Source organism: Zalophus californianus, chromosome 5, assembly GCF_009762305.2.
Source record: "Zalophus californianus isolate mZalCal1 chromosome 5, mZalCal1.pri.v2, whole genome shotgun sequence".
Classification (NCBI taxonomy): Eukaryota; Metazoa; Chordata; class Mammalia; order Carnivora; family Otariidae; genus Zalophus; species Zalophus californianus.
This window is the reverse complement of record NC_045599.1, coordinates 113,353,171-113,376,415: the sequence shown is the minus strand read 5'-3', so window position 1 is coordinate 113,376,415 and position 23,245 is coordinate 113,353,171. Positions and strand designations below refer to the sequence as shown.

Below are 23,245 nucleotides of genomic sequence, written 5' to 3'. Positions count from 1 at the left end.
ATACTTGGGATTCACTGCCTTAGGGAATTCCTGATTCCATTATCAAAGCACTCAGATACTGAGGTAGGCAGCTTCTGAAAAGGCCCCCAGTGATTCCCTGTCTTCTGGTATTTACACCCTTGGTATACCTCTCCCTCCTCCTGTGGGCTGGACCTAGCAACTCCCTTATAATGAATAGAATAGGCAAAACTAATTGGATGTCACTTCTGAGATGAGGTTAAGCCGAGACTGTTCTCTCACTCGGCTCTCTCTCACTTGCTCCCTGATGAAGCCAGCTGCCATGTTGTGAGCTGCCCTGTGGAGAGGCCCACATGGCGGGGATCTGGGGGCAGCCTCTGGCCAACAGCAAGCAAGGAACCGACTCCTGCCAACAGCCGTGGGTGTGAGTTTAGAAGCAGAGCCTTCCCCAGCTAAGATTGAGGAGACCAAAGCTGACAAGCCTTGACTGTAGCCTTGTGAGCCGCCCAGAGCCAGATGACCAGCTAAGCCATGCTTGGGTTCCTGCCTTCCTACAGAAATCGTGAGATAAAGGGTGTTTCAAGCCACCACATGTGTTCTGCAGTGACAGATAACTGATAGAGATGCTTTGTTGAGGAGCTGCCCTGAAATCCATATGGTACCTTGGTATTTAAACCAACCTTCAAGCCTCCCCCATCTCATCTCTCCCCATTATAAAGGAGACAAATGTGCATAAATGTAGATGAGCAATATTTAATAATATACACAATTTACATGTAATTTATGTCATAATTTTCTTAGTGTTCAGTGTTTCAGCCTTGGCCCTTGAGGAGCCTCCCGGAGTTTCTGGAAGGTTATGGAGGAGCAGAGCTTCAGGCAGGATGGAGAAGTGAATCCGCATGAGACCCCAGGCCCTGTGCGCTGAGCTGGCCATTCTGAGGCCGTCTTTTGAGCCAAGAGCATGGTGAATTCCCACCCACCAGTCCCCATGAGCAGGGGGAGGAGGACCTCCTTTGGCTGAAGAAAGAGAAGCAAGAAACTACCCGTTTCTCCGCTGGCAAGGGGAGGGGGGCTTTCCCTGAGAGAAGTCAGTGTGCCTCATTTCCTCACTGTGGGCAGGAGAGAGGCTCCCCCTAGGGGCAAGCTTTCTCATTTTCTCTAGGAGAGCTGTGTATTGACAAAAGTGCTTTTCAGAGGCTGCACGCGTGGACTTGAGTCCACTGGAAACGCTCTGGACACAAAGCCAGGACTTCCAATCCCTGCTCTATCATCCGCTCCTTGTGTGGCCCACCTGGAATGAGCCCCTCTCCCTCTGGGCTGTGTGCTTGTCCCCTGGGAAGATTAAGGGCTGGGCCAAGTGATGACAGGGACCCCCCAGGTCGGGGTGGAGGAGCCCTGGGTGGGGAGGCAGCTCTGGCCACGGCCACCTGTCAGATCTGGGACAGCTGTCCTCAGAGGGCCAGCCCCCCGCCGCTCAGCCACCGCGCCCTCTCTGAGGAGCGCCCGGAGGGGCTGCTGTACCACAGGGGGCTCCGGCAGATGTTGTCCAGCCTGCTTCTGATGGTGTCCTGCAGCTCCTCGTCACCCAGCAGGACCGCTGCTGCCAGGGCCAGCCGGAGGTACTCGGTGGCATCATGGGCATCCTAACCGCACAGCAAGGGGGCAGAGAAGAGACAGCTGTAAGCAAACATTTCTGGGAGAGGCCAAGAGGCAGTGCCGGGGACTCAGAACTCAAGCTTTTGTCTGCCCCACACACTTTCCCAGCCCCTCCTCCTGGTTCCTAGGGGACCTCCTGCCCCACTCTACTGTGGACCGGACAGGTGACATTGCTCCCTCAGTGGCCCTGCATCCTCAGGCACAGGCGTGGTACCTCACCCAGGCTCAGCCAATCACGAAGCGGCATCATCCTGGGCCCAGGGCCTCAGGGATTCCTAAATGACTCGGGTCGACCTAGCCCAGTCATTCCCTGGGACCTCTCAGCGTGACCTCACAGAGCAAACGGTCCCTCACCCTCTTAGCCATAGGCTTGAGCCTGCCAATAGCTGGATGCAAAGGACACCAAGAAACAGAGAGAAGTAAAAACATACAGAGGGACGAGAAACAGGAAAAGGTGAGGAAATCTGTGATGACATTTGAGTACCAGCATCCAGAACTACCTAAAACTCCTAAATTTATACCTGAACTTCCCGGTTACTTGAGCCAATAAATCGCCTTTTTTGTTTAAGCTAATTTGAGTTGAACTCCTCTGCCTGGCCCCTAGATCCCCTGGTTGAGTCAATACGGTCATACACTCTTTTTCCCTGAACCACTTCTGGGGAGCTAGGGAACAGAGGCAAGATGGCTGGGGAGCCCGTCACTACCGTCGTGGCTCCCCCACATGGTAGGAATGAGGAACAGATGCTTCTTTGGGTGAGATTCAAAAAGGGATGTCTGGTTCCCATTAACCCTCATAAGTCAATAATTAATTCAGGCCAGAAACAATGTCTGGTAAATAAGAAAAGGACAGCAGGGTTGCCCTGAGGTTCCCCTGGGGGCCAAACACATGCGTGTCTCAGAGGATATTAAGAGATTAAGGGCTGTGCTGGTGCAGACAGAGACCTCTGGTAAGGGGAAGCCAATACCGGGGACAAAGTTCGAGGGCCAGAATTGTAACAGAGACTTTCAGACCGCCAACACAGTTCCAGAAGTGGCTGGAAAAATAAGAAGCTCAGAATTCAACTCCCACCAAGCAAACATGAGAGTCAGGGCTAAGGCCTCATTAGGACAGAGACGTGTCTGCCTTCCTAGACCCCACCTCACTATCTCAAACATGTTAGCATGTACCCAGATTTCTCCTAGAGTTTTATATAACTTTATAAGAAATATGTCACAACTGACTAGTTAACCTATAATATTTTGAAGACACACAAGTATTAATTTTTATTTCTTTTTTTATAACTAAAGAACATATATTCATTTTTCACTAAGACTTTATCTTGAGCATGTAACTAAACTGTCACTACCCCCCCCACCCCAACCTGAAGGATTAGTACAGCGAATGTTATAAAGTAGATATGAACAGTTTGAAGGACTGGAACCAAGATTAACTGACAAACAACTTCCATCTAAATTATCATAAAAATGTTTAAGTAAAAAAAAAGGGGAGGGGATGGGGGCAATGGGGGTTTCAGATTGAACAAGATCCTCACATTTCATCTAATACCTTCCATCCTGGCTAGAGTACACCAAGATGGAGACAGGATTACTATAATACAGAGCCGCCACTGCAGCACGCTGTACACACCTGTGTTCCAAGCCCACCCCCAGCCCCCACTGCTTCTAACTCAAGCTATTTCTCGGCTTGTTGGGCCTGCCGACGAAGGAGCACGTAGATCTTCTCTTTAATCCAGTCTTTGTTAGAGGGCTGGTATGTCTGGCTATCAGCTCGGTAAACAAGGCAGCTGAGGTCTGCCAGATTGTCAATAAAATCAAACAACTGACTGATATCATATGTGATAGAGGGGCTGTTGGGATTCATTCTCTTCAGATGTTCTTCATACATTTTACAAACACCTTCCATGCATTCATTCACAGATTCATAGTCAGCATAAGTTCTGCCTTCTGGCCTCTTGGTAGGCTGTACCAGCAAAATGATGTGAGACATCGCGCCAAACGCTCTCGCTGCAGCCGCTGCCGACACTGCCGCCGCACACCAAGCATTAATTTTTATTTCAATGTTGGAGCTTACAGTTGTTTTGTTTTGCATCTCACACATTTCTTTAGGCCCTCGAGGAACTCACAGGGACAAGGCAATGTCCCCATAGTACCTGACAGATAAAGTGGCTACGGAAGTCATAGCAGGGTAAGGAGAAAGGGGAGCTAGGATCCCTCTCAGCAGACAGGAGCATCTTTGAGGTCTCCACTGGGGCTGAAAAGAACCATCATGTCCCCAGAGGAGTCACTCCCCACCCTATGAGATGTGACTCCCCATCTTGGGCCATGCGACTGTACCCTGAAGGCGGTGGGTCAGGGAAGAATAGGGTAGGACTGCCGCTCTCACACAGCCTTGTAAGCCTGGCTCTTACCTTCAGCTGGTAGAAGGTGAGTCGGCCCAGGCGATAATACACCTTCGCGTAGTATAGGGCCTCCCTGGGACTCTGCAGGCAGGGTGGACAGAGAGACAGAGTCTTCAGGTAGCAGTCCTCAGCCATCTCGTACATGCGCAGGGAATAGTAGACTGTAGCCAAACGGTGAAAGGCCACCAGCTCCTGCTTCTGATCTCCTAGGAATTGCAAGACTAAGGGAGAGATCTCGCAGCCAATGCTTCACGGGCATCCGATCGCTCACCCCATCCTGTGCTATTTTTTGAAGGTCTTCTAAGGATCGGGGACTGTGCTTGGGATACACAAAATAAAGCAGAAGAGGTCCCTGCCCTTGTGTGAGGTTCACTGTCTTCTAGGACACAGATGTCCCTTAAATAATCTCACACACGAAGGCAAAATTACACCTGTGGTAAGTGATGCAAAAGAAAACACCAGGCTCTGGGAGTGACTGCTTGGAGCATGTGTGCTCTCGTCAAGATTTTATAGGACGATTTCCTGAAAAAAATTTTCTCTTTTTAACAGATGTTTCTGTAACTCAAGATTCTGGGAAATGATTATTCCCAAATCACTGTAATGAGACATGGTGATAAGACTAGCTTGATGGGGTAGCTAAGGATTCTTTGTAATGACTAACTCTGTAGCACAAAGGTCTTCTCCACATGAAAGCCTCCCCCTTCAGAGAGCTCCCTGGGGCTGCCCCCAGTAGCAGTCACCCTCTGGCTCCTTCACCAGCTCCAAGTCTCAGATGACTACAGAGAACGACCACCAACGCCCCTTCTAACTCATGCTTTAGAACCTTGGTGTCTAATGGGTCTATGATTTGTTGTTTGGGGTTTTGGTGGGTCTGTTGTTTTAATAACCAACTCCTTTAATACAAAGTGGCCTTTTAAAGAGAACAAAGGCTTCCCATTGTGGTTTTGGAATATTTGCAAGGTGGCTGTTTGATGCAATCTGAAAAATATCACTTTTAAGCTTCAAAGAGACAAAAGCCAAAAATAAAAGAAAAAAATCCAAGGGAGAGAAAATTCTCCGATATGGAAAAATCCAGTCACGGGGAAGTGCATAACAGGGTGGATATAGCCTCCTTTCAGCTTCTGTCCAGGGAAGGATAAAGGAGTGCTCAGAGCGGGAGCTGCCTGGGGCTCCCACCGCCTTTCCTGAGATAGCGGACTGTCCCTCAGATAAGATTTTCTGCAGTAAAGAAAAAGGTAGGTAAAGGAGAGAGAGAGCTCTGAAGTGCAATTAGACACAATAAAGTCCAGTGCCATCCACATCTCAGGCCCTTGAGAATGCCCAGAAGTCCCTTCTAGAATCCTCCCAGAAGACTCCATTTGCCCCTCCATCAAATCAAGCCTTCTCTAATCAAACCTGCTTTTCCTCAAGACCAACATTCAAGAGGAGGGGGTTTTTTTTTCATCTTTTTTTTTTTTTTTTTTTATTCTGCCTTTTTCCTGTTTCCCACTAGCTTCCGGGGTCATTGCAAGCTTTCTCAGCTACACAGTGAGTTAAGTTCATGGGAATTTGATCTTCATTTACTTTTCAATTCCGTGTGGAAAATGTGCTTCTGACTAACAATCAACCCATTAAAAATTTAGGGCAGAGGCCTCTGGTAACAGGGGCACTGCCTGTGCACAGGATAAAATACCACTTACCCTGCACTGGGGAACAATGCCAACGGTGGAATGATAATCAGTATGGTGCAGGTAACACTCAGCAAGGACTTAGGTATAAAGCTCTGTGCTGTGGGTTTTACACGGATAATCACTGGTCTTCGTAACAACTGCATGAGGTGGGGGCTGTTTTTAATCCCCATTTGCCAATGACACACTTGTGGCTTATAGACATTAAGCAGCTTGCTTACACCTAAGATCTCAGCTGGACGTGGGATTTGAACCCACGCAGTCTGACTCCAGAGCCTCTGCTGTTACTACTATGCTATCCCCGCATTGGATAAGCGGGTAGCCCTCCCATTCAATATGGCCGACCATCAGGACCACCTACCTATGACCGTGCTGAGTCTGGCCGCCAAGGTGGCGAACTCCAAAGCCTTCTCATAGCCTTCCAGGCTGATCTGCAGCTCCGTCAGTTTATTGAAAACCCGGAGCTCTGTTCTCAGGGCCTTCATCCTCCTCGCTAAAGGAACGGCCCCGGCCTGAGAACAGAAGCACATGGAAACATAGTCCAGCTAAGAATCCTTGGTACAGACCGTACTCTAGGAGGCTTACATTTTGCTGGTAGGGGTTGGGGGGTTGGCCATGGCTTTTCACAGCTCGCTCTCCTGGCCCTTGCTCTTGGTTGCTCTGCCCAGATTTTAGAGGTAGGAGAACTAAAGGTCATCAGACCTCCTAAGACCAGAAAAACGGAGATGGGGAAAAGGAAGATGACATTTCTTGAGGCCACATGGGAACGTATTCACCTCCCAGGCACATGATCCATTAGCAACCACAGCACCATCTGTGGAGTATGCACATGGTGTCTGAGAGTGCCCAACAAATGGTCATTTCTATTACTTTTATTATGATAGAATTGTAGGCAGGTCACTTCATCCCTCTAGACTTAATTTTCTCATCTCTAAAGTGCATAGAACAATGAGTAGCTCAATAGTCTGGGACATGCTTCTTGTTCTCCCCACCCCTAGCTCAGTGCCTGGCACATTGATGAATGTTTGATGACTGAATAAAGAGCTGAATGAGCAAATGAATGAATAAATGAAATTTTAGGGTCAAATAAGATAATGAGATTTCCAACCTTCAGTCAGTGATGAACAATTATGATTTTGACATATCTGTTTAACATCTGCACAATTATTTAATTACTATCATTTTTAAATCAACTGTCTTTTATTACTTTGCCTCATCCTTTGCAATAATATCTGTGAAGTCATGGGTTTGACGTGCTGGTATTACACATTTTTAATTTTTAAAATATATTTGAGGGTGGGAGGGATGGGGTGGCTGGGTGATAGACATTGGGGAGGGTATGTGCTATGGTGAGCACTGTGAATTGTACAAGACTGATGAATCACGGATCTGTACTTCTGAAACAAATAATGCAATATATGTTAAGAAAAAAAAAGAAGAAGAAGATAGCAGGAGGGGAAGAATGAAGGGGAGTAAGTCGGAGGGGGAGGCGAACCATGAGAGACGATGGACTCTGAAAAACAAACTGAGGGTTCTAGAGGGGAGGGGGGTGGGGGGATGGGTTAGCCTGGTGATGGGTATTAAAGAGGGCACATTCTGCGTGGAGCACTGGGTGTTATGCACAAACAATGAATCATGGAACACATCAAAAACTAATGATGTAATGTATGGTGATTAACATAACAAAAAATTATTTTAAAAAAAGAATAAAATATATTTTAAGCAGAAAAAAAATAAAAAAATAAAAAAAATATTTGAATGCGCACACTTGATAAAAACATAGTAAAACGAAAGTGTTCATCCGGGGATCCATCATCTCCTATCATGCCGCCAGTGGTACACAGGAACATTCTGGTAAACACAGAATTATGCTAGAAATGGTAAAGTACCATGCACCCAAGAGGTGTAATTATTTTGGTGTGTTTTCCTAGAAAGGATAATTTATCAAGCCCAGGAATGACAGAGTTTATCAACCCCTTCTTTGAGAGCCCGTTGATTGAAAAAAAGGGAGAGCAGGTGGGCACTGGTTGAGGAAGGAAAGAAAAAGGAATCCCAGCAAGAGAGGGGAAGGGGACCCCAGGCCACGTCGCCCTGCCCACATTTGTACCAGGGCGCAGCTTGGTGCACGGAGCAGCCCGGGACTTACTCGGTAATACTCCACCGCACGGTGCCTGTGGCGGGTCCCATTGAAGAACACATCACCTGCTTCTTCATAGAGTTTGAGAGCCAGAGAGGGCTCCTCAGACTTCAGGGCTTTCTGGATGGCTGCCTGGATGGGACAGAGACAGGTGTCAAAGGCAGAGAGGCCTTCCAAATATCCACAGGAGCGACAGGCATGAGATCCTGACCACCTGGTTTAACCCTCTGCTCACATCCTCCGAACGCTGAACTGTCCTCCACACTCACAGGACCGGTAAGAAACCTTTGCGACTCCCTAGTCCGGCATTTCCCCACCACGGTATGAAAGACTGCTGTGGTAGCCCGAGAGACGATTTTGAGCAGTACACAGACAAACATCTTATGTTTTAATAGTTCAGTATTTATTTTAATGTGTTTTAGAGAAAAGATTAATAATACATCCACACCTGTGATTTCAGATAGTGTTATTTAGTGTAAAAAACTAAGTTGATTTGAAGCTGAGTCAAAGAAAATAGTAATGGTACAGAAAATACATGAACATGGCAAAACCATGAACTTCACCCATAAATAGCTGCAGTTTGGAAAACAGTGATCTCATCCAACACCTGCACTTCGCAGATGGAGAAACTGAGGCTCAGAAAGGAGACGGGAACTCTGCGTTTATATAGTAGTTAGTGGCAAAGAAATGCTAGTGCCTTCCAGCCCCGTACCCTTCTCCTGGCACCTAGGACCTCTTTATCTCTTGCTTCCATACCGCATCTAAACAGAAGGCGGAGAGGAAGCTGAAGTGGTGGATGGACCCCACAGCATCTGCAGCACCACTAGGGGACCTCAGAGAGCCTGAGGTTGAGAATGGCCCTGCAGAACAGCAGGAACCAGTCTGGGGTTGTGCGGGCCTGGGACCAGGCCTGGCCAGGGAGTCTCTGGGGCAAGACCCCACCGTACAGAGGAACGGGCAGGGAGATGGGATCCTGCCATCCAGAGGCTCTGCCGCCAAGCAACGAACAACCCCACGGCTCAGCACCCTCTGGGCCTCGCCTCCTGGAGAGCCAAAGGCAAGACCTAATTATCTGCTCTCTGAAAACCCTCCCAGCCTCTAACATCTCACGGCAGACTAGCGTAGAGGCTGAGAGTGAAGGCATTATGTCACACTGTCCGTGTGCAGTTTTCACCACTTACCAGCCAGATCACCTCGAGTAGGTTACTCGGGCTCACTGAGCCACATCCGTAGAATGGGAGTTTGAGTAGAAACTCCTGCTGCATTTGGAATGAGGGTTCAACTACAACAGGTATGTGACATGCGGGCAAAATCTCCTGTGCACAGTGAGTGCACACCCAACGCCACACAGCCATAATTAAGCCTCGGTGGAAGGGGGTTTGTGTGAGTTTAAGTAATAAAGGGAATAATAGGGAGAAAATAGGAAATGGGAAGGAAGAAAAGATAACTGGCATATTTTCAGTGGAACAAATAATATATACCATCATAATGTCAGCCTCGCGCAGATAACAGAAATGATGATTAAAAAGAAAAAAATCCAAGGGATTTTTAATAATAATAGTAAAATACCATTCATTAAGAATTTACGGGCGCCTGGGTGGCTCAGTCGTTAAGCGTCTGCCATCGGCTCAGGTCATGATCCCAGGGTCCTGGGATCGAGTCCCACATCAGGCTCCCTGCTCAGCAGGAAGTCTGCTTCTCCCTCTCCCACTCCCCCCGCTGCTTGTGTTCCCTCTCTTGCTGTGTCTCTCTCTGTCAAATAAATAAATAAATAAATAAAAATCTTAAAAAAAAAAAGAACTTTTGCAAAAAAAAAAAAAAAAAGAATTTACTAAGTCCCAAGCATTTAGTAAATGCTTGCTTTGCATATGCATTTACTATGCAAGTGACACACCTAACCCTTACCCTAAGAGATCGGGTTTACCCATGAAGACACCGAGGCCCCACGACATAGCAGAAGTAGCTGATGTAGCAAGCCCACGGTCACACAGTCCATGATTGATGGCCCTGTGATTGGATTCCAGGCCTGTGTCTCTCCAAGGCTTTTAGCCACTACACTCTACCATATGTCAGCTATTAAAGGGACACTGGAAGGGGACAGTACTGTCAACGCCCTGCACACATCAGCCTTGCCTCACATTGCAGTGGAACCCCAAAGGCAAGGCGTGTGTTGAGCTTAGCAAAAGTAGATCTACTTGACATGACAGATGAGTGAGTCTCCTAGCACGTTCTCTGAGAGCTCATGCATGTATCTGGGACTCAGGGACTGTTGGTCACCAGACCTCCCTGGATTCCATCTTGTGCCCAGGGAGCATCCCAGGGTCGACCCTCCCTCCAAGTGCTCAGCATGGATATCACCACTCTCTAGCTACAGCCGGTCACTTTGGAGGGTACAGCTGTCTCCTCTAATGGCCCAAGTGGGCAGATGAGCTCTACGGGAGGCCTACCTGTAGGTACAGCTCCACCAGCTCATCTTCCCGCATGAGGTAGTGGAGTCGCCCAGCTCCGAGCCAGGCCTCAGCAGCCTTGTCTTTCTCCCCTAGGTCGATGAAGATACGCAGGCTCTCTTTGATGCAGGCGAGAGACTTCCTGAGAGACCTGGGGGGACAGACACAGACCCATTAGGTGTGAGTCAAGGGACCCCTCCGAGGGGCCTTGGAGTCACTCAGCACCGGAGGAAACTGAGGCTCGTGGAGGGAGTGAGATTGACCCTGATCATACAGAGAGGTTGGGGCCTGATTTGAATCTTGGCTCTGCCTCAAACATCTGTGCGACCTTGAGAACGTATAGAACCTTTCTGTGCCTTAGTTTCCCCATCTGTAGAATGGGGATATCACGGTACCTGCCTCAGAGGATTGCTGGAAGAATTAAATGAGATGGAGAAACTGCAGTGCCCAGAACAGTGGCCCCCACAGAGTAAGTAACAGTGATGAATGCTCATGTTAGTTGTCACTTTCATTAGTATGGACCATGGCCCAACCATCTTTCGACTGCACTATGACATTTTTTCCCATAAGCACCTATAACACACAGGGGATGCCAAATGCATATTTATTGAATAAATGCACAAATGAATGACCGTGGTGGTGACTTTAAAGCATCAAAAAGATGTTGATGTTTTGTTTAAGAAGAAAAATCAAAGAAGGGCAAAAGTTTTAAGAGGTTGGTGCCTAATGGAGGACTCTAATTATCTGGAAAATTGTCTTATATAGAAAACTCTTCCTCCCCGACAGGGATTAATGAAGAAATGAGGCATAGGTATTGTAGTGTGCACAGATTCAGAATTCTAGAACAAGAAGGAACACCGGGTATCATCTAGTAGTTCTCCGTTCCAGCAGCAATTAGAATCACCCAGAAGCTTTTTGAACATACATACACAGGCAAAGTGACCCCAATGCATGGACACACCATGGTAGCCTGGGAGACTCTGGGAGCATCTTGTCAAAGCTCAATAGCAACTTTGACTGCGAATGTGGGTTGAGACTTGCAGATCCAACCCAACCCCCTATGTTATAGAGGAAACAGGCCCAAGGGTGGGAAGTAATTTGCACAAGGTTGCACAACACATGAGGGGAAGATCCGGGGCCACAACTCCCTTCTCCTGAGTCCCAGCCCGGAATGCATCCCACAGCGCCTACCTTCCTCTGAGACTCATGGTGCTCCTGCAGCAGCATTATCTGGGAGTTTATTAAAAACACAGACTCCTAGAGTTATCTCAGACTCACTAAGTCCAAATAATTACAGATGCAAGCCCTGAATCTGGATTTCTAATGCACCAAGGTTATTGTTCATGCACACCAAAGTCTGAGAACCACTACTCCAAGCCATACAGATCCTTCTAGAAACACTGATCATCATCAACCAAGTGTATGAACAGTTAGGAGGTCCTCATCAAACCTCATTATGGGCAACTCAGCCCCAAACCCTTGTGCACAGCGATGGAAACAAGCAACACCTTCGCCTAATGAGGCCCTGACTCATCTTGGCAATGAGGCAGCTATTCGCCTTCTAGAGAAAGTGACAGGTTTTGGCCCTTGGGAGTTTTGAGAAGAAAGAACTTAGGTTTTCCCCACTGCCCAGCTCCTGATATGACATCCAGGATGGTCACAGGCCACTCTCACTTAAGTGTTAGAATGTCAGACTTGCTGCTATGACCATGTCGTGAGCTGAGAAGCTGCACAGGATGCCGAGCTGGTCGCCAGTCTCCCTGGTTGAGCTAGGATAAAAATTCTTTTATCATAGAAGCCCTGTCCTTCTCTTGCCTGCTTCACACCGCCCCCCTCCCCGACCTCCAGCACAGTTTTCAAGCACTGCTCTCCCCACTCCCACTGGAACAGTTGATGAAGACAGGACTCATACATCTCATCCTCCTATTTCCTGCTCTGTTTTTCTTTATCACCATTTGCTGTCCTGGGAGACACTTAGGCTATGGTTGTTTTCTCCAGACCCCTAGGGGGCGAGATTTGGGTTATTACAAAGAAGCCAATTACAGAGGAGAGGAACTTTGCTTCTTAGACGTTTTCTCTCCAAGCTCACTATGACTGCGGATGAGAGATCAATATTTCCAAGAAACACCCCATTGCGGGAGGCAGGATTTACAGAAGCCTAGCTACCCACACGGCACCATCAAGACTCCTTGGGCATGCAAGGTTTTCCAAAGACCACTGCCTCCCACCAGCATGTACACCTGAGCCATGACATCCAGTAAAAACACATGCATTAAGGTCTGAACTTGGGAGGTGGGTTCCAGCCTCCTTGGTTTTGTCATGTCAGCACTCACCACCCCATTCATTTGCATATGACAATGGCAGTGCTTTATCACCCACCGGAGGAGCCACCGGCTTGGCCTGGAATGGCTCAACATCCCAGTTCCTTCAGCCTCACCTGCAGCAGGCTCTAGGTGTGGTTTAGCTCCCAAATCAAAAGAAGTAAGGAGCCTACTGGGGGGGGACAGCCTTCATCCCAAGTGTCATGCACTCCTGGGCCGCGTATGCCCAGGCCCTGTCAGGGTATCTCTCCTCTTTCAACCCTGAGTCCTCTGTTTCCCACTTTTCCTGCCCCAAAGGTTTGGTCTTTACAGCTAAGTCCTTATTTCTTCCTTCCCACCTGGCCCTCAGCCATGAACTTGTGACCAAGGAACTCTGATGCACCTGCATTCCCAGACTTCCTCTTTCCCTCCCTTACCGGGGCTTTCCAGATCCTGCCCTGCCCGAATGAGCGTCTGACCTCTCACTCATTGGTCCTGCCCCATTGCCATAATAAGAATTGCTACTCACCAAGAGCTGACCCCATGCCAGGTCTTGGGATGTGAATTTTCAGTATACGTTCTCCCATTTAAACCTCAGAAACACTAAGCCGCGAGGGATCTTAGCCCATTACGCAAATAAAGAAACCCAATGGGGACCTTTTTATTTTGTCCAAGTTTGCACTGTTCATTTCTAAAGCTTTATGTTGAGCCCTCTGCGGTTTTGTCTTGTAATACGTGACAGGAATGGTTCCCTGATATTTATTGAGCGTTTGGCATGCATTATCCCATGTGATCATCGTAACAGAACTAAGCGAGCAGTAACATTATTACATCCATTCTACGAATGGGAAAAACAAGGCGCAGAAGGGGTAAGTGACAGGGACCAGGTAATAAACGCTGGTTAAACCAGAGTGTAACCCTGAGAATCTGACTCCAGAACCCCACACGCACCCTCAAGCAGTGCTCAATCTCGGGCTCAGAAACCAGCACATGGGAAGGTTTCTGCTGCTTTTACCCCTCTAACAGCCTAGAAGTTTTGAAGAACATAAGCTACTTTTCAACCTTGAACAAAGTTTCCTCACCTGCAAAAGTGGGGTGGTGAAGTACATCTAGCCTAGTGCTCAAATGACAACATGTCAGTTGAAACAGTTCTTTCCTGGCTCGGGATTTCAGAAATGTTAGCTATTGGTCATATTCGTTACATTGAAAACCAAATGTTGAGGCATTTCTTTTTTTGTTCCACAGGAATAAGAAGCATAAAAATAAGAATAAAAGCCAGGAGTAATGACTTCTAGGCTACTATTATATTCATATGCAAAGAACTGTTATTTTGTGAGGACCTATTGCACGCAAGGCATTTCTTCTTTCTAAAGATAATATGCACATCCTTCGTGGCACCTACCACAGTTTAGAGGATACCTTTGGTGAATATGTATATAAATATCATCAGTTTCTTGAACTAGTCTATAATCATTGTGAGCTCAGGGACCATATCTCTCTGTCCGGTGTTTGGGCTATAGCAAATGCTCAGTAAATACTTGTTGCGTGGATTCAATAGAGCCTCAAAATTCCCGTGGATCCCACCTGGTTCAACTCTAGAACAAGGTACAGTCTGTATTGTGTCACCTGAAGACAGAAAACAAGATCCCCAAGGACTGTGCGTTGAGAGATCGAAAACACCAGATCCTATAGTTGTCACCCTGGAGGCAGAGAGAGCCAGACTCTAACGGTACTGGACAAAGGGACAGCAAAGTGTTCCAAGGCAAAACCCCAAAGGCTGGGCCACAGCTTTCGCCATCTTCTTGCCCTCCCCTACCATCCTCCACCTCTAAACCCTAGAGAAATCTTTCAAAGAGGAGGAATTAACATGAGTAGCAAGGTGGCACGGAGTAGTGAAACCATCTTAAATGGAGGAGGCAGGGATCTGGGATGATCCCAGTGTGACCAAGCAAGTGGGTCAGCAGTCTGGATGCTCTGGAGCAGGCAGGGGTCAGACCAGAGGCAAAATGAGGCCCTTCTCATCCATACACCTCCTAGAGGTTTCACACTATCGCCATCCACACTTATGGTTTATTGAGGGTGAAAAGTATTGGCTGAACAGGCCGAAGACCTACAGAGTAGTTAAGAATATGGACTCTAGACCAGGGGTTGGCGAACTATGGTGAACTATGGCCCATGAACCAATGCAGCCTTCCTCCTGCTTTTGTAAACAAAGTCTCAGCGGCACACAGCCACACTCATTCATGTACGTGATCGACGGCCGTCTGCATGCCGCACCTGCAGTATACTTGTGACAGAGACCACATGGCCACAGAGCCTAAAACATTTACTATCTGACCTTTTACCAAAAAGTTAGCTGACTCCTGTGCTAGACTTAGCCTGGCTGTCGATCCCCACTGTGCAGCTTCATGCAAATTACTTGGCCTCTTTCGTTCTGTTTCTACAGCTCTTTGTGCCCCCGCGCAGTTATCCTGAGATTACACATTGCTTGGGAAACGCCGCGTGCTCACTGAACACCGTCAGTCACCATTACGACCACCATTTTCACTACGGCTGCTCGCTGTGCCAGTCCAGAGGCCCACTGCTCCCCACCCCAGCCCACCCCTACACCACCTCCTAGGGCACGGGCTGGAGGCCTCTCTCTCCTCTACTACCCACGTGCACGTGAACACCCACCTTCCTCAAACCTACAGAATGCCTTCCAAATGTGTCCTCACCTTTCCACAGCTACTTCCAGTCCCTCGGCCCAAAATGCTTGTTCTCTTAATCTCCTCCATTTTCCAAAATCCTACCCATCCCCCATGGCCCTTCTCAAACGCTACCGCCTTCACGCAGCCTTCTGTGACAGATCCCCAACCCTCAGCGGCAAGTGTCCTCTTCTCCCCCCCCCCACCCACACTCATTCACCCCTGCAGTCGCCTGCCATCTTGCCCAGGAGTGTTTGCTACTTTTGAGCTTCGCGAGGATGGAAATCTTGTGGGGCGAGTTTAGTTGAAGAAATCTGTCTGTACATTAAGTGCCACTGACTAAATACCTCCTAGAAATCAGTGCCAGAAAAACATTTGCTCCCACAGATACATTTGTTTATGTTGTGGGTTTTTTTTTGGTTTTTTTGTTTGTTTGTTTGTTTTATCAGACAGTGAGAACCTCTTGTGGCTTTCCCCTTTTTACCTCAGCTACCAGGAAGCTTAGAGCAAAATTACAGTAACCACCTCCAGGTGCATGCAAATACCTGTTTACCTGTGTCTGCCGGGCACTCTGTAGGAGCAGGTGATTTATACATGCTAAATAAATGTAGCATTATAGCACGTTCTCCTTGCTGAACCAAGCATTCTGCAAAGGGATAATGACCTTATGTTTGCAGGGTTTCCTCTGACACCTGAGGCACTTCTCGATCTACTTCCTCGTATCACTCACATTGGTGGTAAAGCAGGAGCAGGGGAGGTTTATGTCCTCCCCCAGTTATACAAGCCAGAATCTCAGAGATTAGACTTATAGAAGATTAGGGTTAAAAGATCCCCATCTGGGCGCCTGGGTGGCTCAGTTGGTTAAGCGACTGCCTTCGGCTCAGGTCATGATCCTGGAGTCCCGGGATCGAGTCCCACATCGGGCTCCCTGCTCGGCGGGGAGTCTGCTTCTCCCTCTGACCCTCTTCCCTCTCATGCTCTCTATCTCTCATTCTCTCTCTCTAATAAATAAATAAAATCTTTAAAAAAGAAAAAAGATCCCCATCTGGATCAACTTCCAGAACGATGGCATAAGGACCGCCAAAAACCCACTCCCCCATAAAAGGACATGCGAAGGGTGTCCTAGAATGAAAGCAGTGTCGCTCTGGGACCACAAGTCCTGTCCCCTCCCATGCTGCAAGGATCTGAAACTCCCTTCCTAGAATGGGAGGCAGAGGTAGTGGGAGGTTTGGAGGACCCCTGATTCTTCCAAGAGAGGGAAAAGGTGAGGGAGAGGGAGACAGAGTAAGGGGGACAGAGAGAGAGAGAGAGAGAGAGAGAGAATTTGTTATCTGATTATTAGTGATCTGGTTGTCAGGGGTCCCAAGGTTGCCACGTTGCCTGGAAAAGCAACACTTGTCATTCAGTTAGCTTCTCCTCAACCACCACTCTCTGCTCAACGATAGCAATGATCCCGGCTCTATTTTAGATGTCATTCATAATTATGAATACAATGCCACGATGCTAATCTGTTGCAAAATGAAATCGGACATCTTGCAAACCATGCAGAATGTAATGGAATCAGTTAAAGGCCTGTGGGGAAGCGGAACTGAATGAGGGGTAAGCAGATTCCACCCAGCAAGGAGATGAGAAAAGAGAAAGGCAGCAGGACATGGCAGGATACTTCACGTAGGAATAATTGAAAGATCAAGAGGTTAAAAGGAGCTTTGGGATAAAACAGTTGCATTTGGTGTATTTTTGCAAAAAGGAGCTTTTGAAGAGAGGGCTGAAAAGTCGATCACAACACAAAGGATATTTCATGGGGCTGTTATGCAATTCTGTCCACACAATTAAGCTAAAAGTCAACACTTCTTTAGCGGTTGATCCCATGACTTATCGCATGGCTGCAATTCTCACCTAAGTGTCTTCACAAAACGGTGGAAATAACCAAGGCCTCCTGAGGGGGCCAGCCTGGTTATAACTGCCACCTCTCTGAATTAGCTACCCTCAGCCAGGATCACGTGATGCTTATTACGGACATAAGGGAGTAACTGCAACCCAGCCAACATCACCGAGCCCCCTCCACGGATCAGGCACTGTTCCAGGGGTTCCAACTCATTGATTCCCCACACGAATACTATAGTGTAGATGCCACCATTATTGTCTTCGATGAGGAAGTTGAGGTAGGGTGAAATTAAGTAGCTTGCTCAAAGTCACACAGCCAATAAGTGAAAGAGGACACTGTGTGGTGGCTGCAGGTCCCACACTTTTTTCCATGATGCCATAAACACACCATGAGCCTGGGAACTTTACTTCCAGAGGAAAAGAATGCTGTTTCTCTTGAAGGAAGATAAGCTGTTTCTAGACCCGTCCCCAAGCCCCGACTCACCTGGCCGTGTTCAGGTTCCGATAGAGCTGCCCGAGGGACTCCAGCAGCCTCCCCTCCATCTCTCGGTCCCTGAGTTGCTGAGCCAGGGTCAGCCAGTGTTCGTGGTAAGTGATGCATGCCTTGGGGTCTGGGGATACAGAGCTGTAGAAATGGCAGAGGGATTTGGTGACCTGAAGCTGACCTGAACATAAAGCAGGGACATGAATGAGATCGCTTGAGATAGGATGAGGGCAAAACGTGCTCTCACACTTTTCTCTAAAGCTTCCAGTAGCACAGGGCATACTCACTCTTCAGGTGTCGATGCCTTAAGCCAAACAGCAATGCCATTTCATAACAAAGGCGGCCACTGGCTGGCTGGCGCCCACGCACCAGGACTTGGGCCAACCAGAGAAGGACCTGTACTAATTCCATGTCTGTCTCCATGCTGGTCTGGAGTTCAGAATAGAGTCGGATGGCCTGCAGGAGATAGTCCTTGGCTGGCTGCTGAGCCCAGGACACAAGGGTCAGGTGGCCAAGATTGGCCAACGTCACCGCCTGGTTACGCACATTCCCCATTTCCTGAGCTCTGTTCAAGGCCCGGAGATAGCTCTTGGCTGCCCTGTTCACCCGGCCTTCACCTTGAAGTGCAAGTCCCAGGAGGTTATGGACCACCCCCTTTCGGGTGATACTCTCTGTCTCCTTCTGAGAGTATAGGAGTGGCTCGAGGATGTCCAAAGCCTTCTTGGCCTGGCTGGCTAAGAGATATGCCCATGCCAGGCAGAGGGAAGACTCAAAGGCTTCCTGCTCACTCAGCAGCTGCCCTAGCACCAAGGCCTGGCTCAGGTAGTGAATGGCACCATCGGGAGACCTGTGTTGGAGGTACACTTTGGACAGGATGAGACACAGGGCCCTCTGGGTGCTCCGACTGGCCTGCTCCTCACAGGCAGCCAGTGCCTGGCTGAGTGCTGGGCAGGCCAGAGCAGAAACTTCACCCCAGCTTGAAGAGGGAACTCCAAGGAGTTTGGTGGTGTTCTGGAGAACCAGGTAGACCTGCCAAATTGGAAAGGACATCCCTTGGCCACTCTGGGTACCACGTTCCCGGACAGAGGCCACTGCGAGGTGTGGGAGATATTTCTTATCATACAGAAAACTCAAGATGGTTGCTGTAACTTCCAAGTCAGGAAGGTGTCCAGAGAGGAGCTGCAGGCGCTCGGCGAAGGGCAGGACCTCCTCATGCCGGCCTAGGCTTAGGAGCAGTCGGATGGCCAGGAAGCAGGCCCTGGCCTCCAAGGGACAACTGCCTGACACAATGCCCTGGCGTAATACGTAGGCCACCACGTCGAGCTCATTCTTGGTACTAGACTCACGGTCCGGCAGGCAGGCCAGCAGGGCCCCTGCTTTTTCCAGCAGAGCCGAGCCTTTATGCCTTAGCCTCTGCCTCAGATAGATGGCAGCCAGATTGATATACAGAGCAGCCACCAAGGATAGGTCTTTAAATGTCCCATCAAGGACGTACATAGCCTCCTCAAAGTAGACCCTGGCCTGGGAGAGTTTGACCCTCCTGACACTCAGCCGGCCCAGGAGGAAGCAGAGCCGGGCGTGGGCCCAGGTCCTGCGGCTCCGCTTGGCCCACTTCCTTGAGGCCTCCAGGTAGGCCACAAGTTCGTCCTCCTCAGAGAAGCTGTAAAAGGAAGATGTGAGGAAAGAGAAGGAGAAATCATAGAGGCTCTTAAAGTGCTCAGCGTAACCCTCGTGATCCAGAAAAGCCAATATGGGGGCGAAGTTCTCAGCCTCCTCCTCTTCCTGACTAGCAAGGTCCACGAGCAGTTCCGGGTCATCGAGGTCATCAGGCTCTGGCAAGTGATAGCTGTCCGAGGCGGCTGAGAGGAGCTCCTCCTCCAGGCTGGAGTCCTCAGAGCTGCTGGACTGTCTGGAGCCCACGGCCTGACGCTCCTCCCAGGCTCTGCCAGGCCTGGCCTCCTTGAAGCCTTCAGGCTGGGACGCTGTAAGGGACAGGCAGAGTTGAGCGACCATGAGCACCTGCCACGGTGGTGGCCAGCTCCTGGCAAGATGACAGGATGCTGTTCTGAAGGACTGGAAGTCAGGTTCAGCATGATCTCTACTCACCACTTAGATCGTTTGGAAGACTCTGGATGGATTCAAACCCACCTGGATAGAGACGAAGGACACACCGGTGTTAGGTCAGAATGGGCCACCATGCCTATGCCTGCAGGTGCACCCCAGACCCGCGGTCCCTGAGGACACTTTGTGTTTAAATTCCTCTGAGAACCTGGGTAGAATTCTCTCCTTCATCATCAGTTTAAGAGCTGCAGGGACCTGCAGAGTATCTTGTTTAAGCCACTCACTTTAGAGTTGGGAACTGAGGTAGAAATTAGACCCAGAGCCAGAAAAGAAAAGCAGAGAAGCTAGAAACACAAGTTCTTTTCCAGGAGGTGTGGGTATGGAGAGGATGACAGCATCTAAAGAACCAAGTCCCCCAGCTAGCTGACAGCAGAGCCATGAACAAAACATGTGGCACCGGCTCCCATTTTCATGTGTACATCCTTCCTTCTTCCTTCCCCCATTCACACATCATCCATCCTCTCAACTGTCATTGACTCAGCTGTACAATGCGCCACAGGACTAGGTGACCAAAGGTGACTAATGAAGAAAAGAGAGTGAAGAGGCATCTGAGGGTCCTAGTTTTGTTCCCTGAAGTCACTTCATGGGATGAGGTGGAAGAAGGGACAGTCTGGAGCAGAGCTTCAGACATTCTGCATCTGAGGTACTCACAGGACCTCTAGGCTGAGAAGGAAGTAGATCTATAGCCAGAGAAAAAAAAGTTGAGCCTTGCAAATACAGATTTAGAACCCCCAGTGGGCCACGAGGAATGGGTCCAAGTCCTAGGAGAAGCATTCAGACAAGAAGGCAAAGCAGCTGGGGAAGGGGAGTTTGTGAAGGAGCCAAAGAAACGTCAGCATTTCCCAGCAGGTGGGAGGGAGCAAAGGGGACTGGAAAGGCACAGTCTGGAAAGGCACAGACAAGGAGACCAAGGTGCCTCTGGGACAGCCACCTAACGTCACAAAAGTGAAAGGAGGCTTGGGTTTAGCAGCAAAGAACTGAACCCTCTTGGGTCTAACTGTGGAGGTGAAGGCCAGGTTCACGGCCCCCCAGGGCAGGGGCTGCTGGAAATAAGATTCTACCTCTTCCCAGCAGAGAGGCGCCAACTGCCTGTGCCTTCGCCCTGGGATCTCTGACGGACTTTGAGGACAGCGGGCCCCACACCCAGTCAAGCCGCCGCCTATTACCTTCTGTGAGAGTCGCCGTAGCTACGTGAGATCTGTAACCTGTAGCGGTAGAAGGCCCCGTGCCTAACGTGGCACAGCTAGGGAGCTGCCTTGTGGCCCAGCCCTCGCTGACACTGGGAGCCCGTGCCAGCCTCACTCCAGGCCAGGACCACCGAGAACGCAAATGGTGCATGAGTTACAAAATGATGCCCCCTCTGGGAGGAAGAATTACAGAAGGGACTCCTTCCCCACGTCAGAGGCTTTGGGGAAGCTGGAATTTACCAATAGGATGCCCCTCTGCTGGCTGCCGTGGTGTCAGGGGATGCCTGCGTCATCATGAGGCTCTGGCCTGCATCCAGCAGAGCTGCACTCCTGGGCTTTACATAGGAGGCAATGGGCTGCCTGGGACCTGTTCCTAGATCGCTCCCTACCACTGGATCCACAGTGAGTGGACCTCTTAGATCCAAGCCTGTGGCCCACCCCTGTCCAAGGCACACCTGAAGTTGTCCTGGATTTTCAGACCTCAGGTCCCCCCACCAGGCAGTGCCCATAGCTTCAGCTTCCTGGTTCACCCTGGTGGGTGGTGTGGTCTGTTGGTGGCAAGAAAGTTCGTGGCTAGGTGCTCCTCTCAAATGCCCCTTGTGCAGGGTGAGAGACTCTGATGCCCACCTCTGCTCTGGGGAGCAGGCCTGAGGGCTCCTTCGGCAGAATCTTTCTTCTGTGCCCATGCAGTGTGCCCCGTCCAATCTGGCCACACAGGGGTGGACAAAATACCACCATCGCTGAAGAGATGGGGGAAACACGAATCCTTCCTCAAACCACTACCACGAGGTGAATGTACTTCCTGACACAGAGCAGTGGGCGCTTCCAAAGTAAGGGAAAGGCATGGCATTCATTTGCTTAGTCATTCAGACATGATGAGAACTGGCCGCACGGAGGGCCCTCCCCCGCCCAAAGCCAACGGCCCCCTCCCCCCACCCGGCAGTCCAGCGTCAGTTTGTGTTGGGGGCAGTGTGGTGGAGTAGGGAGGGTCCTGACTAGAAAATGGGGAAGGCACTAATTCACCAGGGCCTCAGTTTCCCAAGCTGTAAAATGGGAGGAGAAATTACCTCTCAGAAGCTGTAACATTCTATGGTCTTGCCTTTATCACTGGGGACCTAGACCTCCTTCGGCCCTAGAAGAAGCGACCTCAGCCACAACTCAGGAGTTTTTCTTTCCAAGATTCGAATGGAAGGCTCAGTAGGGCTGGCCGCTCATGCTATCGCTGAGCTGAGCTTTCAAAGGGGTCTGAGGAGCAAATACTCACTAAGCCGGTAGACAGATGCTATGTCAGTATGAGCAAGCGTGTGGAGGAAGCTGGCACACTCAGCTTTCCTGTCACTTCCCAGGACCCACAGAGAGCATCTTTCCTCGTCACTGAAAAAGGCGGAGCTCTTGTTCCTGCATTGAGACAAAAGACATGGACGCAGATCAGTGCAAGGCTCCAGACACAACCATTCTCTCTCCAGCCCAGGACGGAGTGAAGGACAGAGAGAAGCCTCCGATGTGCTTGCCACAGCTGCAACCAGACTCCTCATCCCACTGTTGTACAATCTGTTTATCTCTGCTGCCCAGGGAGAAGAGCTCTGAGCACCCCGTTCATGAAGAAACGAGCTATGTGGCTGCTGAACGGGTCACAGTGGGGATGAAAACACCCCTCCTGTTAAAACTCTATCTCCCGAGAAAAACAAAGCCCCTTCTCTTGACCCCTACCCTTTCTTTGAGACCACCTGGTTCCCATTTTTAATAGAGAAATACAAATTGACTGCCCCAAAGGTTAAGGGTTGAAAAGGGACCATGAAAAGATGTTTCTTTGTCGGGTTATTTCAAGAAAACACGAGGGACAGGTGACACAACCTAGAGAAGCAATGAAAAGAGTTTGACTATGATCAGAAGAAACTTTCACAACTGGTGACACCTGATTCCATGGCACAGAATGAGAGCGTTATGTGGCATTCAGAGAGGGGATGGGAAGTGGGCAGAAGGAAGGCCAGGGGCTGGAAGAAATGACTGCAAATAATAGAGATCTAGAAGTGCCTCAGAAAACATTCAATCCAAACTTTACCCGAACAATTTTTAAGATCTCTTTCAGGTCTAAATAAAGTTGGGGGGGTGGAGAGTAACCTCAGGAACCAATCTTTTAACAAAAATAACTTGGAAGCCCAAGAGGTTACAATAGCTAATACTTGGAGCGGGGGAGTATGTTATGAATCAGACACCCTTATCTCCTTAATCTACACGATTACCCAATAAGGCAGGTACTATTCTTACTCCTTTTTACAGAGAATGAAACTGAGGCACAGAAAAATAAAGTTGGTAAC

At 49.2% G+C, this 23,245-nt stretch overlaps 2 protein-coding genes across 5 annotated transcripts in view; both read right to left on the bottom strand.

Moving 5' to 3' along the window:
• Positions 1 to 710: 710 nt before the first annotated feature.
• The window catches only part of SH3TC2 (SH3 domain and tetratricopeptide repeats 2), a 51,699-nt gene continuing 29,164 nt past the window's right edge, over positions 711 to 23,245 (bottom strand). Inside the window, exons 9-17 of one of the 4 annotated variants that reach the window (XM_027607150.1) lie at positions 22,192 to 22,325; positions 19,726 to 19,767; positions 17,907 to 19,601; positions 17,620 to 17,800; positions 10,265 to 10,415; positions 7,827 to 7,949; positions 6,042 to 6,192; positions 4,023 to 4,219; positions 711 to 1,601 (exon numbers count right to left, since the gene is read on the bottom strand). In XM_027607150.1, the coding sequence (XP_027462951.1) occupies positions 1,410 to 1,601; positions 4,023 to 4,219; positions 6,042 to 6,192; positions 7,827 to 7,949; positions 10,265 to 10,415; positions 17,620 to 17,800; positions 17,907 to 19,601; positions 19,726 to 19,767; positions 22,192 to 22,325 (2,866 nt within the window). In that variant the 3' untranslated portion in view covers positions 711 to 1,409. Of the gene's footprint in view, positions 1,602 to 4,022; positions 5,232 to 6,041; positions 6,193 to 7,826; positions 7,950 to 10,264; positions 10,416 to 17,619; positions 17,801 to 17,906; positions 19,602 to 19,725; positions 19,768 to 22,191; positions 22,326 to 23,245 lie in introns of those variants that run through there. The other 3 variants (XM_027607151.1, XM_027607152.1, XM_027607153.1) reach the window with 3 other exon arrangements.
• On the bottom strand, positions 2,823 to 3,607 carry LOC113929917 (enhancer of rudimentary homolog). Its single transcript, XM_035727827.1, has one exon. The coding sequence runs from the start codon at positions 3,599 to 3,601 to the stop codon at positions 3,287 to 3,289; it is 315 nt and encodes a 104-aa protein (XP_035583720.1). The 5' UTR covers positions 3,602 to 3,607; the 3' UTR covers positions 2,823 to 3,286.

Coding starts and splice junctions, on each gene's coding strand:
- LOC113929917 (XM_035727827.1), bottom strand. CDS start 3,601: ATGTCTCACATCATTTTGCTGGTACAGCCTACCAAGAGGCCAGAAGGC.